General features: G+C 39.6%; 1 protein-coding gene and 1 pseudogene across 1 annotated transcript in view; both read right to left on the reverse strand.

Annotated features, from left to right (window-relative positions):
• The window catches only part of LOC138049227 (uncharacterized), a 20,280-nt gene extending 169 nt beyond the window's left edge, over window positions 1-20,111 (reverse strand). The window contains exons 1-6 of the mRNA XM_068895401.1: window positions 19,973-20,111; window positions 18,584-18,798; window positions 17,914-18,100; window positions 12,024-12,100; window positions 5,730-6,600; window positions 1-4,736 (exon numbers count right to left, since the gene is read on the reverse strand). The exon at window positions 1-4,736 is cut by the window's left edge and continues 169 nt beyond it. Of these exons, the coding sequence (XP_068751502.1) occupies window positions 1,231-4,736; window positions 5,730-6,555 (4,332 nt within the window). The 5' untranslated portion in view covers window positions 6,556-6,600; window positions 12,024-12,100; window positions 17,914-18,100; window positions 18,584-18,798; window positions 19,973-20,111 and the 3' untranslated portion in view covers window positions 1-1,230. The remainder of the gene's footprint in view (window positions 4,737-5,729; window positions 6,601-12,023; window positions 12,101-17,913; window positions 18,101-18,583; window positions 18,799-19,972) is intronic.
• Window positions 1-21,949, reverse strand: part of LOC138049233 (phosphatidylcholine-sterol acyltransferase-like) — a 32,132-nt pseudogene extending 10,183 nt beyond the window's left edge.
• Window positions 21,950-22,475: the final 526 nt, after the last annotated feature.

Here is a 22,475-nt window from a genome sequence, read left to right on the forward strand (position 1 = left end):
ATGCATAATCGACTATTAATAATAATAAATAATAATACAAACTTCTTGTATGGCGCATTCCCACAGATCAATGCGGCTTACAACCATTTTATCGCTAAATAAATACCCTATCTAATCAATGATAAAAAAGGACTCTCAAAAAAGATACGTTTTAAGTTTGGTTTTAAAACAATTAACTGTCTTCGCTTTTTTAATGTTCTTAGGCAGAGAGCCCCATAGTTTTGGTGCTGGGAACGAAAAAGCTCTGCCATCATAAAAGTCAGTTCTAATCTTTTTAGGATAAAGTAGTAAGTGTGACCAGAGGCACCCAACGAGAACATAGTTCAAAACCACTTAGACATAGCATCGTTAAACTTATTTTAGTATTTAAACGGTAGATATAGGCATATTTTTATCCCCTAGTGATCCGAAAATTGTAGGGATCAAACCTTACCTTTTCGAACATTTCAGCCAGAAAAAAGGCTCCCAAAAGTTCTAGGTGACCTTTTTAGGATAAAAATCCGTTAAAAATGGTCAATTATACCCTTTTTTAGAAGTTGGAAAAGCCTAAGACAAGCAGGCAAGCAAATCGTCTTCCGAACAGATATTTTCCAAAAATTGACGGTGGGTCCCCCTGTGTGACAATGATCTTAAGGCCTGGCCAAACGCTCGCGACATTTCAACGCAACCGTCTTGCAACATTCTTGGGCACAACATGTTGCGTACGTTTGGCCACCCTGTTGCAATATGTTGCGTGCGTTTGGCCAGTCCATTCAACACATGTCGCAACATGATGCAACAATGTTGCAAGATGTTGCTTTGAAATGTTGCGAGCGTTTGGCCAGGTCTTTAAAACTCAAGACGGATGGTACTCGTCAATTAAAGGCATCAAATAGTTTCCTGACTGTCCATGCAGGGTCTTATAAGTTATGAGGGTCTTGAATTGAATTCTCCTCACAACTGAGAGCCAATGAAAAGTCTTGAACAAAGGCGTTACATGATCTGATCGTTTCACTATTGGTGTTTCAAATCGTTTTCTCTGAATATCAAAGCTTGCTGCAGTCATTGGAGGTCAACCGGAGGTGAATTCATCCAGCACAACCCGCGAGATCTCCACTCATCAATGCATTCCTAAATCCGATGAGGAATCTTCTCCAAAGTAAAAACAAGCCAAATAGGGACTTTCTTTCCCTGGTTATGTGATTTATCTCCTTTCTTAATTTGGCCTCTTACTCTCACAAGTTACGTCTTTCAACAGCAAAGAAATTCCAGCCATTCATGACAAGCACAGGTTACTCTTAACCAGCATAAAAACAAACTATCAGCTGTGCTTGAATCATCTTTTCCGAACAGCTTTATACGCACATCTAATGCCCGCTGGAACGAATGCTGAGCAGAGGTAAAATCACCTAACGAATGCTGTGTCACCCCGAGTGAATGGTAACTCTCAGCTGTGCTTGAATGATCTTCTCCGAACAATTTTATTCGCACATCTAATGCCCGTTGAGCAGACTGCATAGCAGAGGTAAAATCACCTAACGAATGCTGTGTCACCCCGAGTGAATGGTAACTCTCAGCTGTGCTTGCATGATCTTCTCCGAACAATTTTATTCGCACATCTAATGCCCGCTGATTTGACTGCAGAGCAGAGGTAAAATCACCTAACAAATGCTGTGTCACCCCGAGTGAATGGTAGCCATCAGCTGTGCTTGCATGATCTTCTCCGAACAATTTTATTCGCACATCTAATGCCCGCTGCTTTGCCTGCAAAGCAGAGGTAAAATCACCTAACGATTGCTGTGTCACCCCGAGTGAATGGTAACTCTGAGCTGTGCTTGAATGATCTTCTCCGAACAATTTTATTCGCACTTCTAATGCCCGCTGAAAGGAATGCAGAGCAGAGGTAAAATCACCTAACGAATGCTGTGTCACCCCGAGTAAATGGTAACTCTGAGCTGTGCTTGAATGATCTTCTCCGAACAATTTTATTCGCACTTCTAATGCCCGCTGAAAGGAATGCAGAGCAGAGGTAAAATCACCTAACGAATGCTGTGTCACCCCGAGTAAATGGTAACCATCAGCTGTGCTTGCATGATCTTCTCCGAACAGTTTTATCCACACATCTAATGCCCGTTGAGCAGACTGCATAGCAGAGGTGAAATCACCTAAGGAATGCTGTGTCACCCCGAGTGAATGGTAACTCTCAGCTGTGCTTGCATGATCTTCTCCGAAGAGTTTTATCCACACATCTAATGCTCGTTGAGCAGACTGCATAGCAGAGCTGAAATTACCTAACGAATGCTGTGTCACTCCGAGTGAATGGTAAGTCTCAGCTGTGCTTGCATTATCTTCTCCGAACAATTTTATTCGCACATCTAATGCCCGCTGCTTTGACTGCAGAGCAGAGGTAAAATCACCTAACGAATGCTGTGTTACCCCGAGTGAATGGTAGCTATGGGCTAAGAATGCATTTGCTTTTTGTTTATTTGTTCTCAATAGGATATCAAGAGCGCACGTCTTAAAATAAAGAGCCTTTGAGTAGTTCTTCTTGTGGTGGTGCAAATTACCGAAGTCTTGGTAGATCTTTGCAAGAGGGTGATTGCATTCTTGAGAACGACGGGTCACGGTTGAATCAACGTTCTCCCGGGCGTTCTCCTCTGGGCCTGAAGAGCTATGTTTGAATTGCTCGAGTGTTGCGTGGTGACGTGCGACTGATTCTTCGAAACCTGATCCAACACTTCCCTCTTCTGTGAATATTGACTCCAGAAGTACCATAACATTACCGCAAAAATGAAACAAATAAAAAGGGGTTTTGGAATTTATCTGGAGATCATTTAACATTCGAAGGGCATGGTTAATTACAAATTGCTGGGTGTCAGTGTCAAAGAAGTTCTTTGCTGCTTTCCTGATGTGAAATATAACTAGGAATTGCAATGGCCAATAATTTCCCGAGTCAAAAGTATTTGTTTGAAGTTCTTTGCCATTTTTTGGTTTTTTTCCTTTGCGTCCCAAAGGTGGAATAACAATCAGTTGCTCGTCTGCAGCGGAATTGCATTCCTTGTGTGCTTTGTCATAGTAGTAAGTCGAGGTAGATGGGTCGTTTAAGAACTGATAGTAGACCGCCATGACTTGGTTAACAACGAGCCTTAGAATTTTCTGCTCTCCACTTTCACGCATTAAAGAAAGAGCCTCTTGCAGGCACTGTATCCCGCTCTCAACCTCGCCGTTAACAAGCTGACAGATGCCAAAGTAACACAAATATTTACTCCTTTCATCATCAGAAACTAAACAAGATTTTGACTGGATTTCATATGCCTTCTTGAGAAGTTGCATTGAACTTCCTCCTGCTCCCCAGGTAATTTCACCAAATGCTTTAGAAGCTAGTAAACGCCTCTGGTAATGTGTACTCCCTAGAGCATTGGCTGCCTTTAAGGCCGAATCGTAGATAGTGTCAAAATTGTCAGATTCCATAGAACACCAAAACAACGTGTCCAGAAACATTTCTTCTTTAATCAAAACTTTAAATGCATTCTCGGCTATCCTGGGATCTGTGCAACCGTCTACAAGACTTTCTACAAAAATCTGTTTTTCCTCATAGAATGCAACGAATGCGTCCATGGAATGACCATTTAGAAACTCATCATTCAATTTGTCGAAACGAGAAATGTAATGCTCATGGAAACGGCACTTTGCATTTGCTACTATTTCTTCCATTCGCTGATCTCCCGTTTCTTTAGCAAATAACTGAAGAAGCTTATGCATTATGAATGTTCCAGGCTGGGAGTTTGAATCTAGAAAGGATTTTCTTTGGAGTAAATTCAACATTGTGATGGCCTCCCACTTTCTAACATTCAATACAGCTGCTGCGAGAGTCATGGTGAAACATCCCGGAAGAACAGACAAAGACACAAATGCTTCTTTTTGTTCGGGAGAAAGTCTGTGGAAGGATTTTTCATATAAGAACTGCAATCTTTGATTAGCTGGATAATCTGTATTGTCTAAGATATCGACGATACTTTCTGTTGTGGACTCAGTGAACTCAATCAAACACTGGCTTGGTTGAACATCATCTTCAGAAACTAGAGAGCACATTAACCTCATTGCAAGAGGCACACAACCGCATATTTGGGCAATTTGTGCGCAGTCATCGGGAGTCGCATTTGGCACCAATTCATGAACTAACGTACGAGATGAGGTGTCATCCAGTGACCTTATTCTTATTGATTTGTGCCCTTGGAAATTCAAGTTGATAAATTCAAATGATTCTCGTGTCGTCAGCACCAGAGTTATCTTCTTATTTCGCGTGAGAATTTCTTCAAATAGTTGCAGGACGTCTTCTTTTACATTTGGAAAGCCACTCTCTAGCAGATCATCTACATTATCAAGAATAAATACGCAGGAATCTGAAATGCTGCCGAGGGTCTCAATTAGCTCATCTTCAAAGGACAGAAGCTGAGATTCTGATCTCTGACTCGGGATGGCTTGCCTTACGAGGCTAAAAAGCTTTGATGTCAGATGTGCCTTTGTCTGAAGTCCTCGTAATGAAAGGAAACAAACAGGAAAGCGTCGAGACTGCAGTTGGTGCCCCACCGCTATAGCAACCGATGTCTTTCCGAATCCGGGTGAGCCCCAGATCGTCACGATTCGGGTATGTTCGGAACTCACGAAATCCACGATCTCTTGGCATTCACTCTGTCGGCCAGTGAAGTTTGGAATCATTGAAGGAAGAACAGATCCTGGGACTGTTGACTTGATGTCTTTGTAATGCAAAAGTAAAACACAAAGTAGACGTTGCTTACTTTTTTTAAATATCCTTTTTCTCGTTGAGAGAGAAGATATCAAGAAGTAAAAACAAATATCATCTTCAACTTTGTGCACATAACCGAAAATGTTATACAGCAGGCATATTTCCCGTTTTTCAATGCATTGTAGAAGTAGAAAACTTCAGTTGCCGTCATTTAAATGAAGACAGACCTTGTGCAATATTGGCCTTGTTCCTAAGATGACGTCACTGCAGAAACTCCTTGTCAGAACATAAATTATCTAGTTGTAATAAACATACTTAGTTACAATGACATAAAGACAGAAATTTATTTTGTGACGTCGTCTCAGAAATTGACCGTTGGCTTTGATTAGCTTAGCTGCAGAGCCAATTTAATAACTACTGAACCGCTCGAAACAAATAAACTATTTAATTACAAAGCCTATAAAAAGAAAGTTGTCTTGAAACGAAGGAAAGGACTTAAAACTCCCGGCTTAAGAAACTGTATATTGGCTTTTCGACCCCATCAATATCCAAACACGCAGTTTTATAAATGCCACAGTTGTGGCAATTTCAAAAACTTAAGCCTGCCTTTTGTAGTGGAAAACAATGCGAACAAAACCTCACCGTGTTATTTCTTAACTGCAGAATAAATCAACCGGAAAAAACCTAGGTGAAACTCGGCTTTCGTCTGCCGTAAACGAGGTTTTATCTCGGTCATACTGGAGATCGAATCCGCATTTTGACCTAGGAAGAACCGCAGCAAATGCACAAATAGTTTCGAGGGGTAATGTAACAGTTTCTTTCATTTTTATGTGACTTGTGTTTGTTTTTCTTTTAAACACGCGAGATACATGGAAGATCTGTCCGTCTTTTTGTCATATTTTAACAGACAAACAGCGTCTTGTTCGCACGGTCATATGCCTATTGCTATCTGCTGCTGTTTTTTTTAAAAAGAGTCTTGAAAACAGTTGTCCTAGTGTTTTACCTGTTTTTTCTGCTTCTTTATATCGTTCCTCTTCCTCCTTTTTTAGCTCATGGATCTCCTTCCCTAATGCACTTATATCTTCCTGTTGCATCCTCAAGCCCTCCGCGATCTCTTTGTTGGCAGTGAGGCTCTCCTTTTTTATGGATGCTAAGGACTCCTCAATCTTTTTCATATCTGCATTTCTGCTCTCTAAACATTTTATGTATGCTTGCTTCTCTTCCCTTACCTGTTGTTCCAACTTACGGACTTCTGTTGTTGGAAAGTCAGATGCAGTTAAACTTCCAATAGCATCAATCGATGCAGTTGGAATTCCTAGAGCTTTGAACGCTTCTTTAGCGTACTGAATGTTCTGGTCAAATGTTGCTTTGTCCATCTCCAAGCGAGAAGAATGACAAACTGCATTCCTCAAACGCCGAAGCTGATCAATGGCCAGTGCAAAGGTCTCGGCATTATCTCCTTTTGGGCTCCATACAGATCCATGGAAACTTCCATGAGGAACAGCTCGGGGCTTCACATACAAATCATTGAGTGTTTTGGAATGAATTCTGAAGGAATTTGCAAAGATGGTAGCCTGGAATAAGGCGGTGCAATCCCATCCATTGTACGACTGGTGGGTAGGAACTTTAGTTGTTCCTCCTTCTTCAGAGACAAAGAGATTTCTCACAGCAGTGGAGTCATCCCAAAGCTGGTAGCCAGGGCGATGCCCAATGGTGGTGTCCCACATTGTCTTAAAAGTCTGACGTAAAGCCTTTGGGAATTCATTTAACACCACAGACAAACACTTGAAATGATTTAACTCCTCATCACGATAAGGGTGCAAGGACATCACGAATCAGTGATAATAAAGCAACGCCACAATACCGAAAAGGACCTAAAACAAAAATAAATGAATAAATATAATAAGCGGATTTTATTTCATTCACCTCTGTCGGGAAAAGAGAGCATGGTTTGCTCATTCTGAAAAGATTGCCTTAAACATGTTTTCAAGAAGAGAACAAGGAAATAATTTTCAAAGCTTTGATGACTGAAACGGGTTTTTAACCCTTTGGCTACTAGAGATTTGGCCGAAAAACACGTTTTGAAGCTAGTTGAGGGGTTTTTTGGTCACTGTCGTGCTGTTTAAGAGCTAAATCTCCCTACAGACCCATTTCCAGGTTGTACACTCCGCGGCCTTTTCAGCCAGGTGCAAAATAAGCGCTTGCAAAGTTCGGGCATTTTTTCCTTCCCTCTCTTTTCGCTTTCCTTGCCTCATTTTTTTTCAACTTGCTGGGCATTTGGTAGGCTTTATTTTGGTTGGAAGAGTTTCGGAGAAACCTTTCATCATCTTAGAATTAGGTGCTCAGAAAGGTAGGTGGGTAATGGAGAAAGCTTTTCATAGAGATTTTCAGGTCAGTGTTACATGGTTTTTTTGGCCGTTTCTCCAGTTTCCTTGACTGAACTGTGCTCATTCTGGTATAGTTTGAAAGATCTCTTCTCCCTGCACAAGTTAGTGGACAAAGCTGTTCCTGACCGTTAAAAGTGACGACGTCACAAGGGGTAGATGGTACCGTGGATAAAGCTGGACGTATTTTGCCAGATAGTAATCAAAGGGTTAAAGACACAGAGGGAAAGAGTTCCATTACTCGCTCTGTGACGACGACTTTTTCCTGGCTTACAAAACAAGTTTAAAAGTTGCACAGAAGCCTATCCTATACATAAAGATTGATTTTAAGATGAAGCGGTGCAGAGTCCTTCTTTCGTAGAAACTGCTTCGAAAACGTTACTATACGTAAACAATTATAAAAGCCCTATCCGATATGATTTTCCTTTCGGCGAAAGAAATATCCGGTATAGTGTAGACATACCCAAAATGATCTCATTTTAGTAACCAACAGGTCATTCCTTAATTAAGATATTTTCACCGCTACTTTGGTTTGAAGAAATTTGAATGAAACTTAACAAAGTTTCAATGCAGGCAAAGACCCAATAATTCGACAGTCCAGCCAATCCTTTTTCATTCATCAAAATAAGTTAGGGAGAAATCAGTGAACCACTCAAGTGTTTCAGAGGTTAACAGCTATTGCCTATGAGTTTGCCGACTGGCCAGAGAACCCAAGAAAATGCGAGCAAGCGCGCGAGTATTGCATACCCTCGGGGGATTAGTCCCTCGCTCTCGCGTTGCCCACGTCAGATCGCGACAGGTCATGTGCAATTAATATGAGGACTCCAGTTATTAATCATCGGCATACGAGAGGAAATTAATAGTTTCGACATGTTGGAAGAGACTTCAGTCGGGCTGGCAAATTTCTGTAATTTCAACTTAACGAACTTGTTACGAAATGTTGCCGTGCGGAGTGTTTCTAGTGTTTTACGAATATTCTGCAGCTTGAACAAACAAGGAAGATCTTTAGCATCACGAAATATTGAAGAAAGCTTTTTGGAAAGATAAATTTATCTCCATTCAGGTGAAATCGCTCTTAAACGGCAGTAAATTCATCAACAAGGGTGCAAAATTAGAGTTGACGATTTACTGACAGAAATCATTCGATGTATTTTTCCTTCCTTTTCATTGGCCGAGAGCCCATCGCATGAAAATAACTCCCTTGCTGCACCCTTGCTACAAATAGTATTCTGCTCATGCGTAACTGAAACCACGCTCTGTGGCCGCTCTGTGTGAAAATGGCAGTTCGCTTTACTGAGCTTTCAGAAAGTGATTTAATTGTTGGGAACTGTGAAAAACAAACTCAGTCATCGAATGATAAAACAATTATTGAACTCGGTTATCCCAAAATATCGTGATTTGCCCGTGTCTCGCAGATCAATTATTTTCCTCTGCCTCCGGCTTCGGCTCGCCACTGACTATCACGATATTTTGCTCAACTTCGCCTAATAATTGTTAATTGACTGAATAAATACCCGAATATATTCACCTTATTTGCACCCAAAGGATCTTTTTGAGCTTATAATCTCAACAGATGCGATTACTATGAGACGACGGCAGTCTGTGAGGATAAAAGGCGGTACTGTATTTCGATTTTCAGGAACAATCTTGCGACGTGCCTATTTCCTGCTCAGCGATGTGTTTCAAAATGTACTTGGAGCAAAAACAAAGGTTCTGCACTCCTCGCATTTGCATGCGTTTTATAATTTAGTACATTTCTTTGCCGTTCTCGGCAACATGGGAAACTGTTCGATTCTGCAAATAGCGGCTACTGAAGTCACTTGACAACGCACATGGTATGCCAAACTCAAAAGCATTGTTCTAGTTCGCAATCTTGCAGATTCACCTGCTCTTCTGCTCATAAAATAGACACAGGACTTAAAAAAAATTACATTCAAACATGGATTGTCGACAGCTTGCTAAGAAAGTCGCGTCTGATAGCCCGGGGTTAGCAGATTTGACGATCAGGCTAACGGATTCTGACTTCCACGTGCCCGAAGGGCAAGGAAACTCAAATTTCGGGGATTCAACTGTAAGACAGACTTCCAGGTAACTATATATATATATATATATATATATATATATGAGAACCGTAAAGCGGTTTTTCAAGCTGATCTCAAAAAGCGAAATCTAGTGAAGCTATGCCGGATCTTCGCAGTTATGAACGCAATTTTTGCAATTGCGTAGAAAAGCCTGAAAAATTCTGGACTTCAACGGGGTTCAGTGGCTTCATAGCTCAGTTGGTTAGAGCGTCGCACCGGTATCGCGAGGTCACGGGTTCAAACCCCGTTGAAGTCCTGAATTTTTCAGGCTTCTCTACGCAATTGCAACTGAAAATTGCGTTCATAATTGCGAAGATCGTAGCTTCACTTGATTTCATATCCGCAGTTCATATATGATCCATTTCATATATCATTTCATCAAAGTGAAATCTGTTGATATAAGTATCGCATAGAATTTCATGTCGGGCATCTAGACCGCACAATCCAGCCAACTGTATGGCTTCATAGTTCAGTTGGTAGAGCATTGCACCGGCATCACCAAGAGTAGTTACGACGTGAGTGCTAACCATCTTCTTACCTCACTCCGTCAGGACAATCTCGCTAAGCGTCGGAAAAAGCTTAAAGCCACCCTAATGTTTAAAGTATTAAGTGGTCTTGTTCCGGATTATCTACAGGACCTGTTTTCAATTCGCACCACAAAATATAATGTCCATGCAGGAATTTAGAAATGAAGCTTAATGTGCCCAAACCAAATACCAACTATCTCAAAAAAAGGTTTTAGCTACAGTGCGGCCTCACAATGGAACAGCTTACCCAACAATTTCCGTTCGATCAAATCAGTTAGATCTTTTACAAGAGAAATGAATCGATTTTATGAAAATGAGGGTTAGGCTCCCATACGGCAACCTTGTAAAACAGTATTTTTATTGCCAAAGTTGGTACTGAATGTTTTGTACTATAGCTATCGTATTCTTACTGAAGGTTTCACCGTGTTTAAATAAAGCGTGTATGTATGTATGTATGTATCGCAGAGGTCATGGGTTCGATTCCCGTTGGAGCTACCTGAATATTTCGGGTGTCCATTAGGGACAATTGCTTCAGTTGTCCATATAATTGCGAGGATCATTTTTCTTTTTCGTCTATAGCCCGCACTTTAATACCTACATTTCTTGCAAAGCTAGTTGTCTACGCTTAGGTGTTGAATCCTCAAATCAGTTATTTACAATGTCACGAATCTTGGACGGTAAAGGGCTCATTCGGTGAAGTTGCGAAGTTCGAACTTTCAAAGTTCGCAATTTGGTTTTCTAATTCGTCACGTTATTTGCTACTTTGTGACATAGTATCCAATTTCCCAACGGAACTACGTAACGTGATGCGGTAATATAAAGTAATGTGAAATCGACTGTAAACATACTAAACGGCCGATTTTCAGCTTACAGTAGCTTTGTACATGTTATTCTACCAGTCATCCCCCGCAGAGATTCCACGAGATACTGCGCATGCTCACAAGCCAGTCTTTCTATGCACGCTTCCGAATCTCGTCCCTAGAGCCCACGTGTCTTTTGGTCAGCGCCAAGACACGGAGCTCTGGAATAATCAATTTTCAGAACTGTGTTGATTGCCTTATTGATCTATCAATCTGCTCATGCGTAAATTACCGAGTGTAAAATACTGTAGCTTGTAATTTACGAATGTGGCGCAAAAATCTTCCACTTAACTTGTAAACAGGAAGATTTGTCCCTGCTGTTGTAAATGCTTGAGTTCGAATGATCGCCTTATTTCACTTTTCGGTGTAACAGGAACACCTAAAATCTTGAAGTTCCGGAAATTGATTATTCCAGAGCACTGTTAACCTCTGACGTCATAGATTTTGCACTGTTAGCCACTCAGAGACTTTTGACGCGAAATAGTTTTATTGTTAGATGTCATGTGACCTCGAAGTAACCAATGAGAGAGCGCGCTGTTGGGGGAAAAAATCAGCTATATAACATTAGGCCATTTCCGAGTTCATGTCTGCCTTCTCTTCAAAGCGAGTCTAAGTGTGAAGTTTTTTTATCAAAAAAAAAAAGTGTGAAGTTTTTCTTATGAAGATTAGTTTTCATTCATATGTAAAGTAGAAATAATTACCATCACAAAAACTTTGCAGCTAGATTCGCTTTGAAGAGGAGGCGGATATGAACTCGGAAATGGCCTATTCAAATTGTAGCTTTTCGTTTTCTTTTCGCAAATTACCCTATCAAAGTACTTAGTTTCATCGTTTCGTTGCGCAAACTTCAGAAAGTGCGGAATAATTACGATCCAACCTTGTTCCCAGGGTTCTCTCCTAACGAGGTTGGACAACCATCTCGATTCAATTCGTAACACGAGTTAACGAGGCAAAACGGGGTCTTTCTGCAGGTACCGGAAAGCATTGTGTTTTTGGTCACTTGGGATTAGTCTTTATTTGGACTTCTGTTGTTTTCTGTCTTTTGTTTCTTTTGTTTTACGTAATTTCTGCTCCGGTACTTGCAGAAGCTTCCCAAAAACGATCAGGAAACGTTCAAGACATTTTGTAGCCCAAGACTAAAAGCAAGGAAACTACCACAGGGTCATTTATTTCACGCCTGAGAAACGATGGATTTCCGTGAACTGAAAGCAACCATTATGTCATACTACAGTTAAACAACAGTTACTGCATCACGTACACAAACGAAATGAATCGCTCAAACAAGAGTGAAACTCACATCTTATACAACAACAAGGTAGAAGTCAGAAAATGTTGACTGAATACAAATCTAGTTATTTGAGGTGCGATGCTACAGGTTCGTTGTTACTTTATATATCCCCGAATCCAGTTGCGTGCAAAATTAAGTCAGTACTAAGATATCTTACCAGAAAGGTGTGTATTCGTAGATCAGATCACTTTGTGGGAGGCTGACAAGTAAACCTTTTCTCGCGGACAAATCATACTTGCAATTAAAGAAGCGAAGGGAAATGAAAATGAAAACTCGAACTCCATAATTAATATAATTAACTGAAAAGCATGCCCATTGGTCGCTTTTTTAGTGACCCACATCCCTTTCACGTGTGTTAAGGTATAATTAGAGTAGTGTTTAGAGAATATTCTGGAACATTTCGAAAATACAGAGGAAAACTGATTGTGCAAATACACAGGAAAAAAAACTACAGCTGTAACCTGATTAAACAAACTTCATCCCCAGTGCCGATTTCCTCCTGACAATTTATTGGAACTCACAGGTAATTCTAGACGTCAGAATTTCAACACTTTCTGTTGCAAGGTTACATGGGGTGCAGGGATGGCGCATTCGAACTTTACACGGTATTTACGAGAAAAATAAACAGAGGAGAGAGAATGAGTATGTCTTTGAAGACGCATTTAAACAATTTAGATCTTGCAGACACACCGATGCGTCTCTCGTCCGTCTTTTACACATTGGACGAATATAGATAACAAGGACACCTTCAACAAATTTCCCTGTGTCATTCGAACTTGGTGCTGACCAAAAGAAAAAAGGGAGTTAAACGACTACAAGAAACGCCACAAAACAATAATATCATTGGTTAAAAGAGCATAGATAATCATGGGGTGCAGGTATGGTGCAATGGTGAGAGCACTCGCCTTCCACCAATGTGGCCAGGGTTCGATTCCCAGACTCGGCGTCATATGTGGGTTGAGTTTGTTGGTTCTCTACTCTGCACCGAGAGGTTTTCTCCGGGTAATCCGGTTTCCCCTCTCCTCAAAAACGAAAATTTGATTTGATTTGCGTTAACTTGTTAATTTCAATTTACAGTGTTCCTGATTAGTGCTCTACGGCGCTAGAAGATTAGACACTTAAATAAAGTTCCTTTCCTTTCCTTTCCTTGTTTCAAAGACAGTCTGTTTTTCGTTCTTCGAATTTTTGGTGTATCGACCATAGTTGTATAGGAGATGGCGGTTCGGGGACATTTTCTTTTTAATGTTCCCAAAACCGACCAACTCCTATACTACTTACAATTTGATAGTTCAATTTTATCATCATTTCATGGAAATAATTTTATGGAAACTATATTATTTTATAATTTTTGGAAAACTATTTGATTTTATAATTTTTATGGCGTCAATGTTATGATTCTCATATTATTGTAAAGTATCACAGCTAACCACATTGCGTTTTCAAGCGGTTTAAAAGCGGTTTGCGGTTAGCAAGCGATGGAGTGTGCTTCTGTTTACGGATCCATGATGTTCATGAGGTGATTTCACACAATTGCTTAAAGTTATCTAACTATTATATAACAAATTGATTACATCGCCAAATGACATCGTTTTGCTTTATCATTCGATTAACCAAAAATCAATTCTTCTGGCTAGTCTCAAATTTTCGAAAATATAAGTGCGTTTGAATATTTGCGTAATCAAATGGAACAGGAAAGAATCACCATAGCATGACATTCTGGGAAATAAAGAATGGGGGTTCACCATGAAAATGATCTCATAAATTCATACTAATAAGTTAGTTTGTGAGTAACGTTTATGAGTAAATTAAAGTTTGTGAGTAAAGTTTATGAGTAAAGTTTGTAAGTGAAGTTTGTGCGTAAAGTTTGTCATCTAGATTGAAGTGTGTTTAAATATTCACATTATCACTTTAGCGTGACATCAAGGGGCTTTCCCGTGAATTTTAACTAATCCGAAATGATAAATTGTCTGATGCATCACACTACATTCATTGCTACTTGTGAGCAAAATTTGTAAGTAAAGTTTGTCGGTAAAGTTTGTCATCCAGATTGTTTTAAACAGGCACAGTTGTGCCGTGACGTAATGAGTGATGAAGAGTGGTTATCGTGATGATTTCATACAATCGTATTACATTGGGGTACAAAAAGCACTGCTTTTTCAGGAGGTATTTCAGAAAAAATAGACTTTGCTTGAGAAACTTGTATGTAGGCCACCACAGCTGTGGCGTGACGTCACAAATTCAAATTTTATGATGTCCATATGCGTATGATTGTCTCCCATCATCTGATATGTATCGTTTATCGTCGAAGCAATTCATGACTTTGACTTTTCATTTTCATTGTATGATATATTTGTTCGTTGTTTAATAGTGTTTGTTTAATAGTGTTTTCAGTGATAGCAGCCTCATCTTTAAACTTTCCTATAACTTTCTTATTGGTTTTGTCAAAATATGGTGAGTTTTGTGAATAATCACTGTTGCCAAATTTATTTTTATCATTCCAAAAGTCTTGATACACATGATCAGTTTCAATTTCATGAGTCAGTGAGTCTGTCTGTGAATAATCATTTTGCTTTATCATTGTACTTTTCTTTGATATAATTATAGTGAAAATCATACATTAAGGTCTTTGAAAGATCAAGAATACACATTCCTACATATACCGGCCATTTAAGAGTTAGTGTTTCTTTGATCTTATGAACTGGTACTAGATTTTCATTGAATATTTTCGATGATACATAAGTTGACTTTGAGCTGTGTTTTAATAGTTTCTCTTTGCTAGTTACGAGTTTGTCGTCTACTCTTTTACGGATGTTTTCTATTGTTTTTTCCAAAAACTGAGTTATTCATAAGTTTGAAAAAGTCATTTTCGAATGAATTTTATTGCGTTAGTTCTTTTCTGTGCGTTGAAATCGATGTACTGCTTTAACCATGGAGATTGATCGAATTCAAGCACTCTGTACTTTAGTTATTTTTAATTCTAGATTGATGTATAATTGTAAGTTTCTGTAATGTAGTACATACTTTTCTTTGTTGGATAAAGTTGGAATCAGTTTATTAACTTGACCAATTGTGGTATAATTTGTATTTTTGTCTTATTTGTTCGCAATATGGTGATGACATTTCTCTTGTGACATTAATTTTTTCAGCTTCTTATGGAGAATCGTTATGACAATTATGCAGCTTTTGAGGATACTCTAGATCTACTTCTAATATCATTCCTTTTTTACTGTCCTCTTTATAGCTGGCTAAGTCGATGTTGTTAATCAATTTTTTGTCAACAATAAGTTGTAACCTCCTCTCTCTTGGTAATTACAGACTCAATAGCCCAACCATACATATTATTGGCATCTAAATACATAGACTAGAGCTATGCACAGCTATACAGAACTATACATGTAGCTACACACAGCTATATAAAGCTGTACACAGCTATACAGGGCTATAAACAGCTATACAGAGCAATACAGAGCTATACACAGCTATACAGGCCTATAAAGAACTATACTCAGCTATACAGAACTATACACAGCTATACACAGCTTTACAAAGCAAAACTGGGCTATACACGTTTTTTGATTTCTTTAGCCTTTGTTTTTTCCTTAATTAGGTGTTTTTCTTTTTTGGATGCTGAACACTACTTCATTAGTCGTTAGTATTTGTTATTGTCCTGTTTCACTGTTTGCAGCTCACCGTTATTCTTCATAGTGTTACTCATTTGTATTGTTGCGACATTATTTGTCAAGTTTTTAGAATAAACAGGACCTACAGTCTCAGACATAAATAGTTGGGACACTTCATGTTCACATCTTCTGTTCCCTCCTCGTGCGTTCCCTGCCCCTCTCAATGTTGTTTATCGCAGTTCAGTCACCAAATCTTTCACACCAACATTGAGAGGGAAGGAAGAGGCAGAAGTGTCCCAACAATTATGTCTGGGACTGTAGGTCAACGTTTTTTATGCCAATATCTCGAAGTTTTTATAACCAGCAAGTTTTATTTCGTTGAGTCAGGACACCGTTAAAGTACCGGTAAATCTTTTTTCGTATTATCTGTTTCTTTTCCTTATTTGTTAGCTATCGTTTTCGCAAGTTTCGTTCACTAATTCTTCTATTTTTCTGGTTTATATGTAGTACTGTAGAGTGTGGATGTTTCAATAAAGACCAGCAAACACGATTATGCGTAACTTCGGTTACAGCTATACTGGGCTATACGCAGCTATACAGAGCTATACAAGGCTATACAAATCTATACAGGGCTATACACGGCTATACACAGCTATACTGGGTTATACACAGCTACACAGGCCTACACAGAGCTATAAACAGCTATACAGAACTATACACAGCTATACACAGCTATATAGGGCTATAAATAGTTATACAGAGCAATACTGAGCTATACACACAGCTATACAGGGCTATACACAGCTATACTGGGCTATACGCAGCTATACAGGCCTATACAGAGCTATATACAGCTATACAGAACTATACACAGCTATACTGGGCTATAAACAACGGTACAGTGCTATAAATAGCTATAGAGAGCAATACACAGCTATACACAACCATACAAGGCTATACACAGCGATAGAGAGCTATACGCAACTATACAGGGCTATACAAATCTGTACTGGGCTATACAGAGCTATACAGGGCTATACACAGCTATACTGGGTTATACTGGGCTATACACAGCTACACAGGCCTATACAGAGCTATACACAGCTACACAGAACTATACACAGCTATACAGAGCTATGCAAAGGTGTACACTGCTATACAGGGCTATAAATAGCTATACAGAGGAATGCAGAGCTATACACAGCTATACAGGGCTTTGCAGAGCCATACAGGGCTATACACAGCTATACAGAGATATACACAGCTATACAGAGCTAGACAGAGCAATACAGAGCTATACACAGCTATAGAGAGCTATACACAGCTATACAGGGCTATATCCAGCTATACTGGGGTATACACGGCTATACAGAACTATACACAGCTATACAGATTTATACACAGCTATACAGAGCTATACAGGGCTATACAGAGCTAGACACAGCTGTACAGAGCTATACACAGCAATACATGGGGGCTATACACAGCGCTACAGGACTATACACAGCTATACAATAATAATATAATTCATATTACTTTAGGTCAAATAATCAAATCAAACACAAGGTATTTTCCATTTGTTTTTTTGTTTAGTTTTACACTTTTCTTACAACCGTTATGCATATCATTAGTGCCGCTAATTTTCCCTTATTCTGCTAAAATTCTGCTCGAAAATGCTTTATTCTGCCGGCAGAATGCTCAGCTCAAAAATCGCTTATTCTTCTCGAAATTCTGCTGGCAGAATTTATCCAAGCCTACTGCCCAGTGGTTAGAGTGCTTACCTTGAGATCTGGAAATCCCGTGTTCAAGACCGGTTCCGACCACTCATTGAATTTGATCCTGGTAGTCGATGCTTTAAATTATCGCCTTATAGCCAACTTGTTTGCCTCCGGCCAATAGCCCTTATCGCAGTTATCAGCGGTTTTGCCACATGAACGAGTCCATGTAGTTTTAAACAAAACAAAAAGTGCCAGTGGGCTCAACTCCAATAAGGACCATTGGTATTTTCTTACAGTTGTTATTGTTCTGTTCTGTCGTTTCATTGATTATTTCATTGCCCCTGAAAAGCCCCTATCAGGAATGGTCAATGAGATTTGTTATACCTCCCAACTCAAATACGTTTTCTGATTGGAGGAGAACTGTCTGAACGTGTCACGTATCATGGGCCGAAAAGCCATTTGTGAACCTGCCAACCGCTTGTTTAGGAAAGCCGATCTTTAAACATGTTTTCAAGGTAACAAAAAGCAAACTGACTGTGAAAATTGACTTCTCAAATCCTCTCCGTTCTTGAGATACAGAGGGAATTATGACACCTGAAAATGGCCCGTAAAGTTTCGGGACTTTCGAGAAACGGGTCCCTTTCATAAGTGAGGTCTGTTGACTTGTTGTCAATTTTATTTTGCAACTGACATCGAAAACATTACTGACCTGACAGGGTAATCCACTGGAAAATGTACTTGTCTTTCCAGCTGTTAGGCTGTTTATTCAGGAAAACCAGAGTGTAAGGAAATCTTAAACTGTGACTGAGCAGCGTGATCGTCTTGTTGTTGTTTGCTGAGTAAGTTTCCTCGATGAGGTCCCTCAGCTTTGTGAAATACTCTGATTGTGAAGTCCTCTGTAGAAGTTTTTAAATTGATAATTAGTTTCCTGCTTTCAAACACAGCTCTTTTCCATGGGGCTTTGCTAACCGTGGTTGCTTTCCCACGACGCTTTGCTAACCGTGCCCGAACTGCGTTCCGAAAGAAGACCTTTCGAAAGCATGCATCGACTCTGGGATAACGCACTTTAATTCTTAAGCTTATAAGGCAAACCACAAGCGGCTAAACTGCGGAATACCCGAACACTTATTTGCACACGAATGGCGTGTATTTCTTCAAAGAATGCCGCTTCAAGAACACCATAGTGGCCGGGTATTCTGCAGTTATTTCCAAGTCCTCAATCAAATCAAACGTAAGCGAATCATTTCCTGGGCCCCAAGTTACTAAATCCGTCTCTCCTAACCCTCATTTAGTCCCTTGTTTTGGCTCACAAAGCATGAAATCTCGGGAAAACCCTTGCTCACAAACATATTCTGCGGGACAAAAGGTTTATAGCTTACCAGGCCCGTATCTGAAGTCATATGGTCCTGCTCTGACAGTCACACCTCGCTCGTATCCTCAAGATACCATAATATCTGTCATGGGAGCAAAATACTAGGCCACCAGATTATCTGTATCCAGATGGTCAATTGTGTCCGTGTTACCAAATCCGGGAACTCTTGTTTCAACGCCTGGCGCGTTCTCTTCGGTATTTGTTTCCTCGTTATACACAAGTCTGATTTTTGTTGAAAGAAAACCAATGTCTTAGTTGTAGTCTTCCGCAAGAAAAAATAACTAGACAGAGAAGGAGTTATAAGTTGATATGGCCGGGCCCGTGAATTTTACCCACGTAACGTTATTTTTAGAAACGACAGTCAGAAATACATGACGTCATCAAAAACCCACCAGGCCTGGGTTGACTTACCCAAATTGGCCTAGTCCTCATCGCCTTTAGAAAAGTGTCTATTTTTAAACCAAGTTTTGCGGGAAAATAAACAATAGACCACATTTGTTCACAGATTTCTTTAAACTTGGTAAAATTTTAGTAAGATTGTTTGGCACTGTATGTACACAAAACTAAGTGTCTCACAGGAAAAGAAAACAAACAGCGGTTACAAACATTTTCATTTTATACTTGACGTTTCGTATGTTGCAGCATACATCATCAGAAGTGACGGTTAAAACTGTTACACAGAATTTTAAAAAACTAGAGCGAGGAACTGGTGACTAGTTAAAAAGTGTGATAACAAAATCGTAACTTCCGGTAGTCGATTCTTCCGGAAGAAATTAATAAAGAAAAGGCTTCTCACTACCAATGTTTTCATTGAGAGAGGGTTTTAAGTCACTGATGAAAACAATTGAAAACAAATGAAAACATTGGTAGTGAGAAGCTTTTTCTTTGTTAATTTCTTCCGGAAGAATCGACTACCGGAAGTTACGATTTTGTTATCACACTTTTTAACTAGTCACCAGTTCCTCGCTCTAGTTTTTTAAAATTCTGTGTAACAGTTTTAACCGTCACTTCTGATGATGTATGCTGCAACATACGAAACGTCAAGTATAAAATGAAAATGTTTGTAACCGCTGTTTGTTTTCTTTTCCTGTTGAAATTGAAATGGCCAAAGGACAAAAGTATTAATAATTTAAGTGTCTCACCTTATTTTGGAATATCCATTCTGCTAACAACCATTTCAAATTATTTTGTTGACGCGTATATACAAGTTTTAGTTTTTATGCAAGAGTTTTTTGTATTTTTTAACGAGTTTGTCATTTTTCCGGTTTATTTATTCGGATTAAATTTGGAGTTTTGAGCTAACAATTCATGGAGAATTTTTCTTTCAAATCTTCCAATGGTGAGTTCTTGTTATCAATTTGTTTGATATAGCTACATGTACCAAACCAATTTATACCTCATGTTGTCAACCCAGCAGTTTACAGCGAGAGGCAACAAAGAAGTTTTCTTGAGCCATGAAGTAAAGTAATCCGATGTCTTTTTGGTGCAATACCAGTGTGGTACTTCCGGTTTGTTGATCTTTGCCTGCAGTTGACTTCCGCCTGAACCGGGCACTGATAAAACCAATAAAGTTATAATGAATTTAGGTCATAATTACACTTTAGAAAAAAAAAGTGCAATATCCTTCAAGTCTGCGGGATAGTTGTTTGACACGAAAATTCAGAGAGAGCGCGCGAGACGCGCGCGCTGTTTGTGGTAATTATCATTCGCTTGATTTCATCCCCCTGTATGCAATCGAACACCTGCTACACCGGTTGAAATGAGGCACGGTTGGTTAGGTCGACCGCATCCTTAAAACAAGACATCCCGTTATCAATAATTTCATGCCCTGCCTGCTAAGTAAGCAGAAAGCGAGCGAAATTTATTTGCATCGCGGGAGGCCACTACTCGTGCCAAAAACACGTCAGGCTCTGCTTAAAGGTAAAGCCTGCTACGACCCTAGTGGCCGATCAGGGCGGCGCTTATCTCCGGCCGGTTACTGTAGTAGAAGCGAGAGTATTTTTACTCCTCCCTGGATGGGATGCTAGTCCATCGCTCCGCTTAGTCTCCAAAAAACTATTATCTTGAGAACAGGCCCCAATCATGCAGCTTGACTTACCGTTCACGGTCTCGTAAACGTTTTCAACCTTGTTTCCAGGGTCTCTCTTCTCTGCCTCCTTTGTAGGTGAGGAGACAAAGAGAGGGGAGAGCGTTGCGTGACACTGCTACCGGTCTCGTGATTGGAGCATGATGTGACAGTTCCTGACTATTGCGTAACGTTCAGTAAGCTGAGATTCCCGAACCTTTGTACTCTTGAATATTTTCTTTTCTTATGTGTAAGTTCCATTGTTGGTCAAGAAAAAGGCCCGCGCAGAGGCCTGTTTTTGGTTTTGTACGTTATCCAGTTATAGCTTCTCTGTATTCTCGACCTTGGAGTTTTAAGTAACCAGTTTGGCCATTTGCAAAAAAAAACAAAAAACAAAACAAAATGGTTTATTTGTACCGCACGTAAATAGGGATACATAAAATAAGAGAATCAAGAGGTCACCTGATGAGCTCCTGAAGAGAAACGAATGTTTTTTTTTTCTCTTCCGGAACATAAAGCTGTCCCAACAGACGAGCGACAGCAAAATCTTCAGGTTAATTGTCTGAGACATGATTACATTACGTAATCTTTCTACAAATAAGCAAAAAATAAAATACAAATAAAGTAAAAACGGCTTTTTAGGTTTCTCGTAATAACCATTTTCGCTAATTGAAGAGCCTCTTGAATCTTTTAGTGTTTAGTCTTTGCCGCGATAAATACACGCAATTATTTTATACCGTTTCTATGGTGTTCAGGTCCTGCACATTTGCAAAATCCTCCCGGCAAATCAGCAGTAGATCAGTTTGCGCGAGAGCAGTGATTCCAGTATTGAGTCCTTTTATGACTTCCTTGTTGTTTCTAATTTAAGACGACCCTTCTTATGAAACTAAATAATTTGGTGTCGTTATTTTTGATGCGCAATAAAGAAGAGTACTTAACAATAGTACCTCAGTAAAACAAGATTTTTACGTTACCAATTATTACTGGCGTCTTGATTTCATTTACCGGCGGAGTTGGCTTCTGTGACATCCAAAATCCATTAGCCGAAAAGACAACACAAACAAGAGTCATTAGATGTAGTTCACTTCTTATCAGCATTTTGGAGGGACGAAAGTGATAACCTTTGTCTCGTGGTCAGTTTATAAAATAACACGTTCAATGACGTACTTAATGAAAAAAGTTATCCAGTCATAGACCAGAGCCATTCCACTTCAGTTGTTAAGAACCGCGAGAGAAATTGCACTACTCGACCTTAGCTCTCGCGTTACACAAGTTCTGTATGAATACTTGACCCCTGGAGTGTTTTGTCTTGCAATATTTCGGCAGGACTGTTCACGATTCGAGCAGAGTAAGCAGAGTATTGCTCGTCAGTCAAGTCACTCGCATACAGGGCGGTCTCTGAAACCCGTTTGTCATTCATTTCACCAGTTGCAGATGGTTTCATTCTGAATGTGCTTTTATTTGTAACAAAGAAAAAATGAGTGTTAAGATCATTTGTGTTACACCATCACCCGGCAGCTGTTATATATGGCAGTTAGCTAAGCAAAGAAAAGAAAGCCCGCAGTGGAAATATGTTTTTCATGTATAGTCTCTTTGTATCTACATCTCTACAGCTCACTATTTATAATTACTACCTCATAACTGGCTCGATACACTCTTTTTTTATAAGAACATTTTCAGTTTAAAAGAACGCCTTTCACGCAGGAGATCAACCAAAGTTTCAAGAACATACTAATGACTTCTACTAGTCAAATCGAAGCTTCAACATCTTCCCCCCCCCCCCCCCCCCCCTCGGGCATATTCCAGGCATATTCCAGGCATTTGACGCCTTTTC

This window comes from Montipora capricornis, chromosome 5 (assembly GCF_036669925.1).
Source record: "Montipora capricornis isolate CH-2021 chromosome 5, ASM3666992v2, whole genome shotgun sequence".
Lineage (NCBI taxonomy): Eukaryota > Metazoa > Cnidaria > Anthozoa > Scleractinia > Acroporidae > Montipora > Montipora capricornis.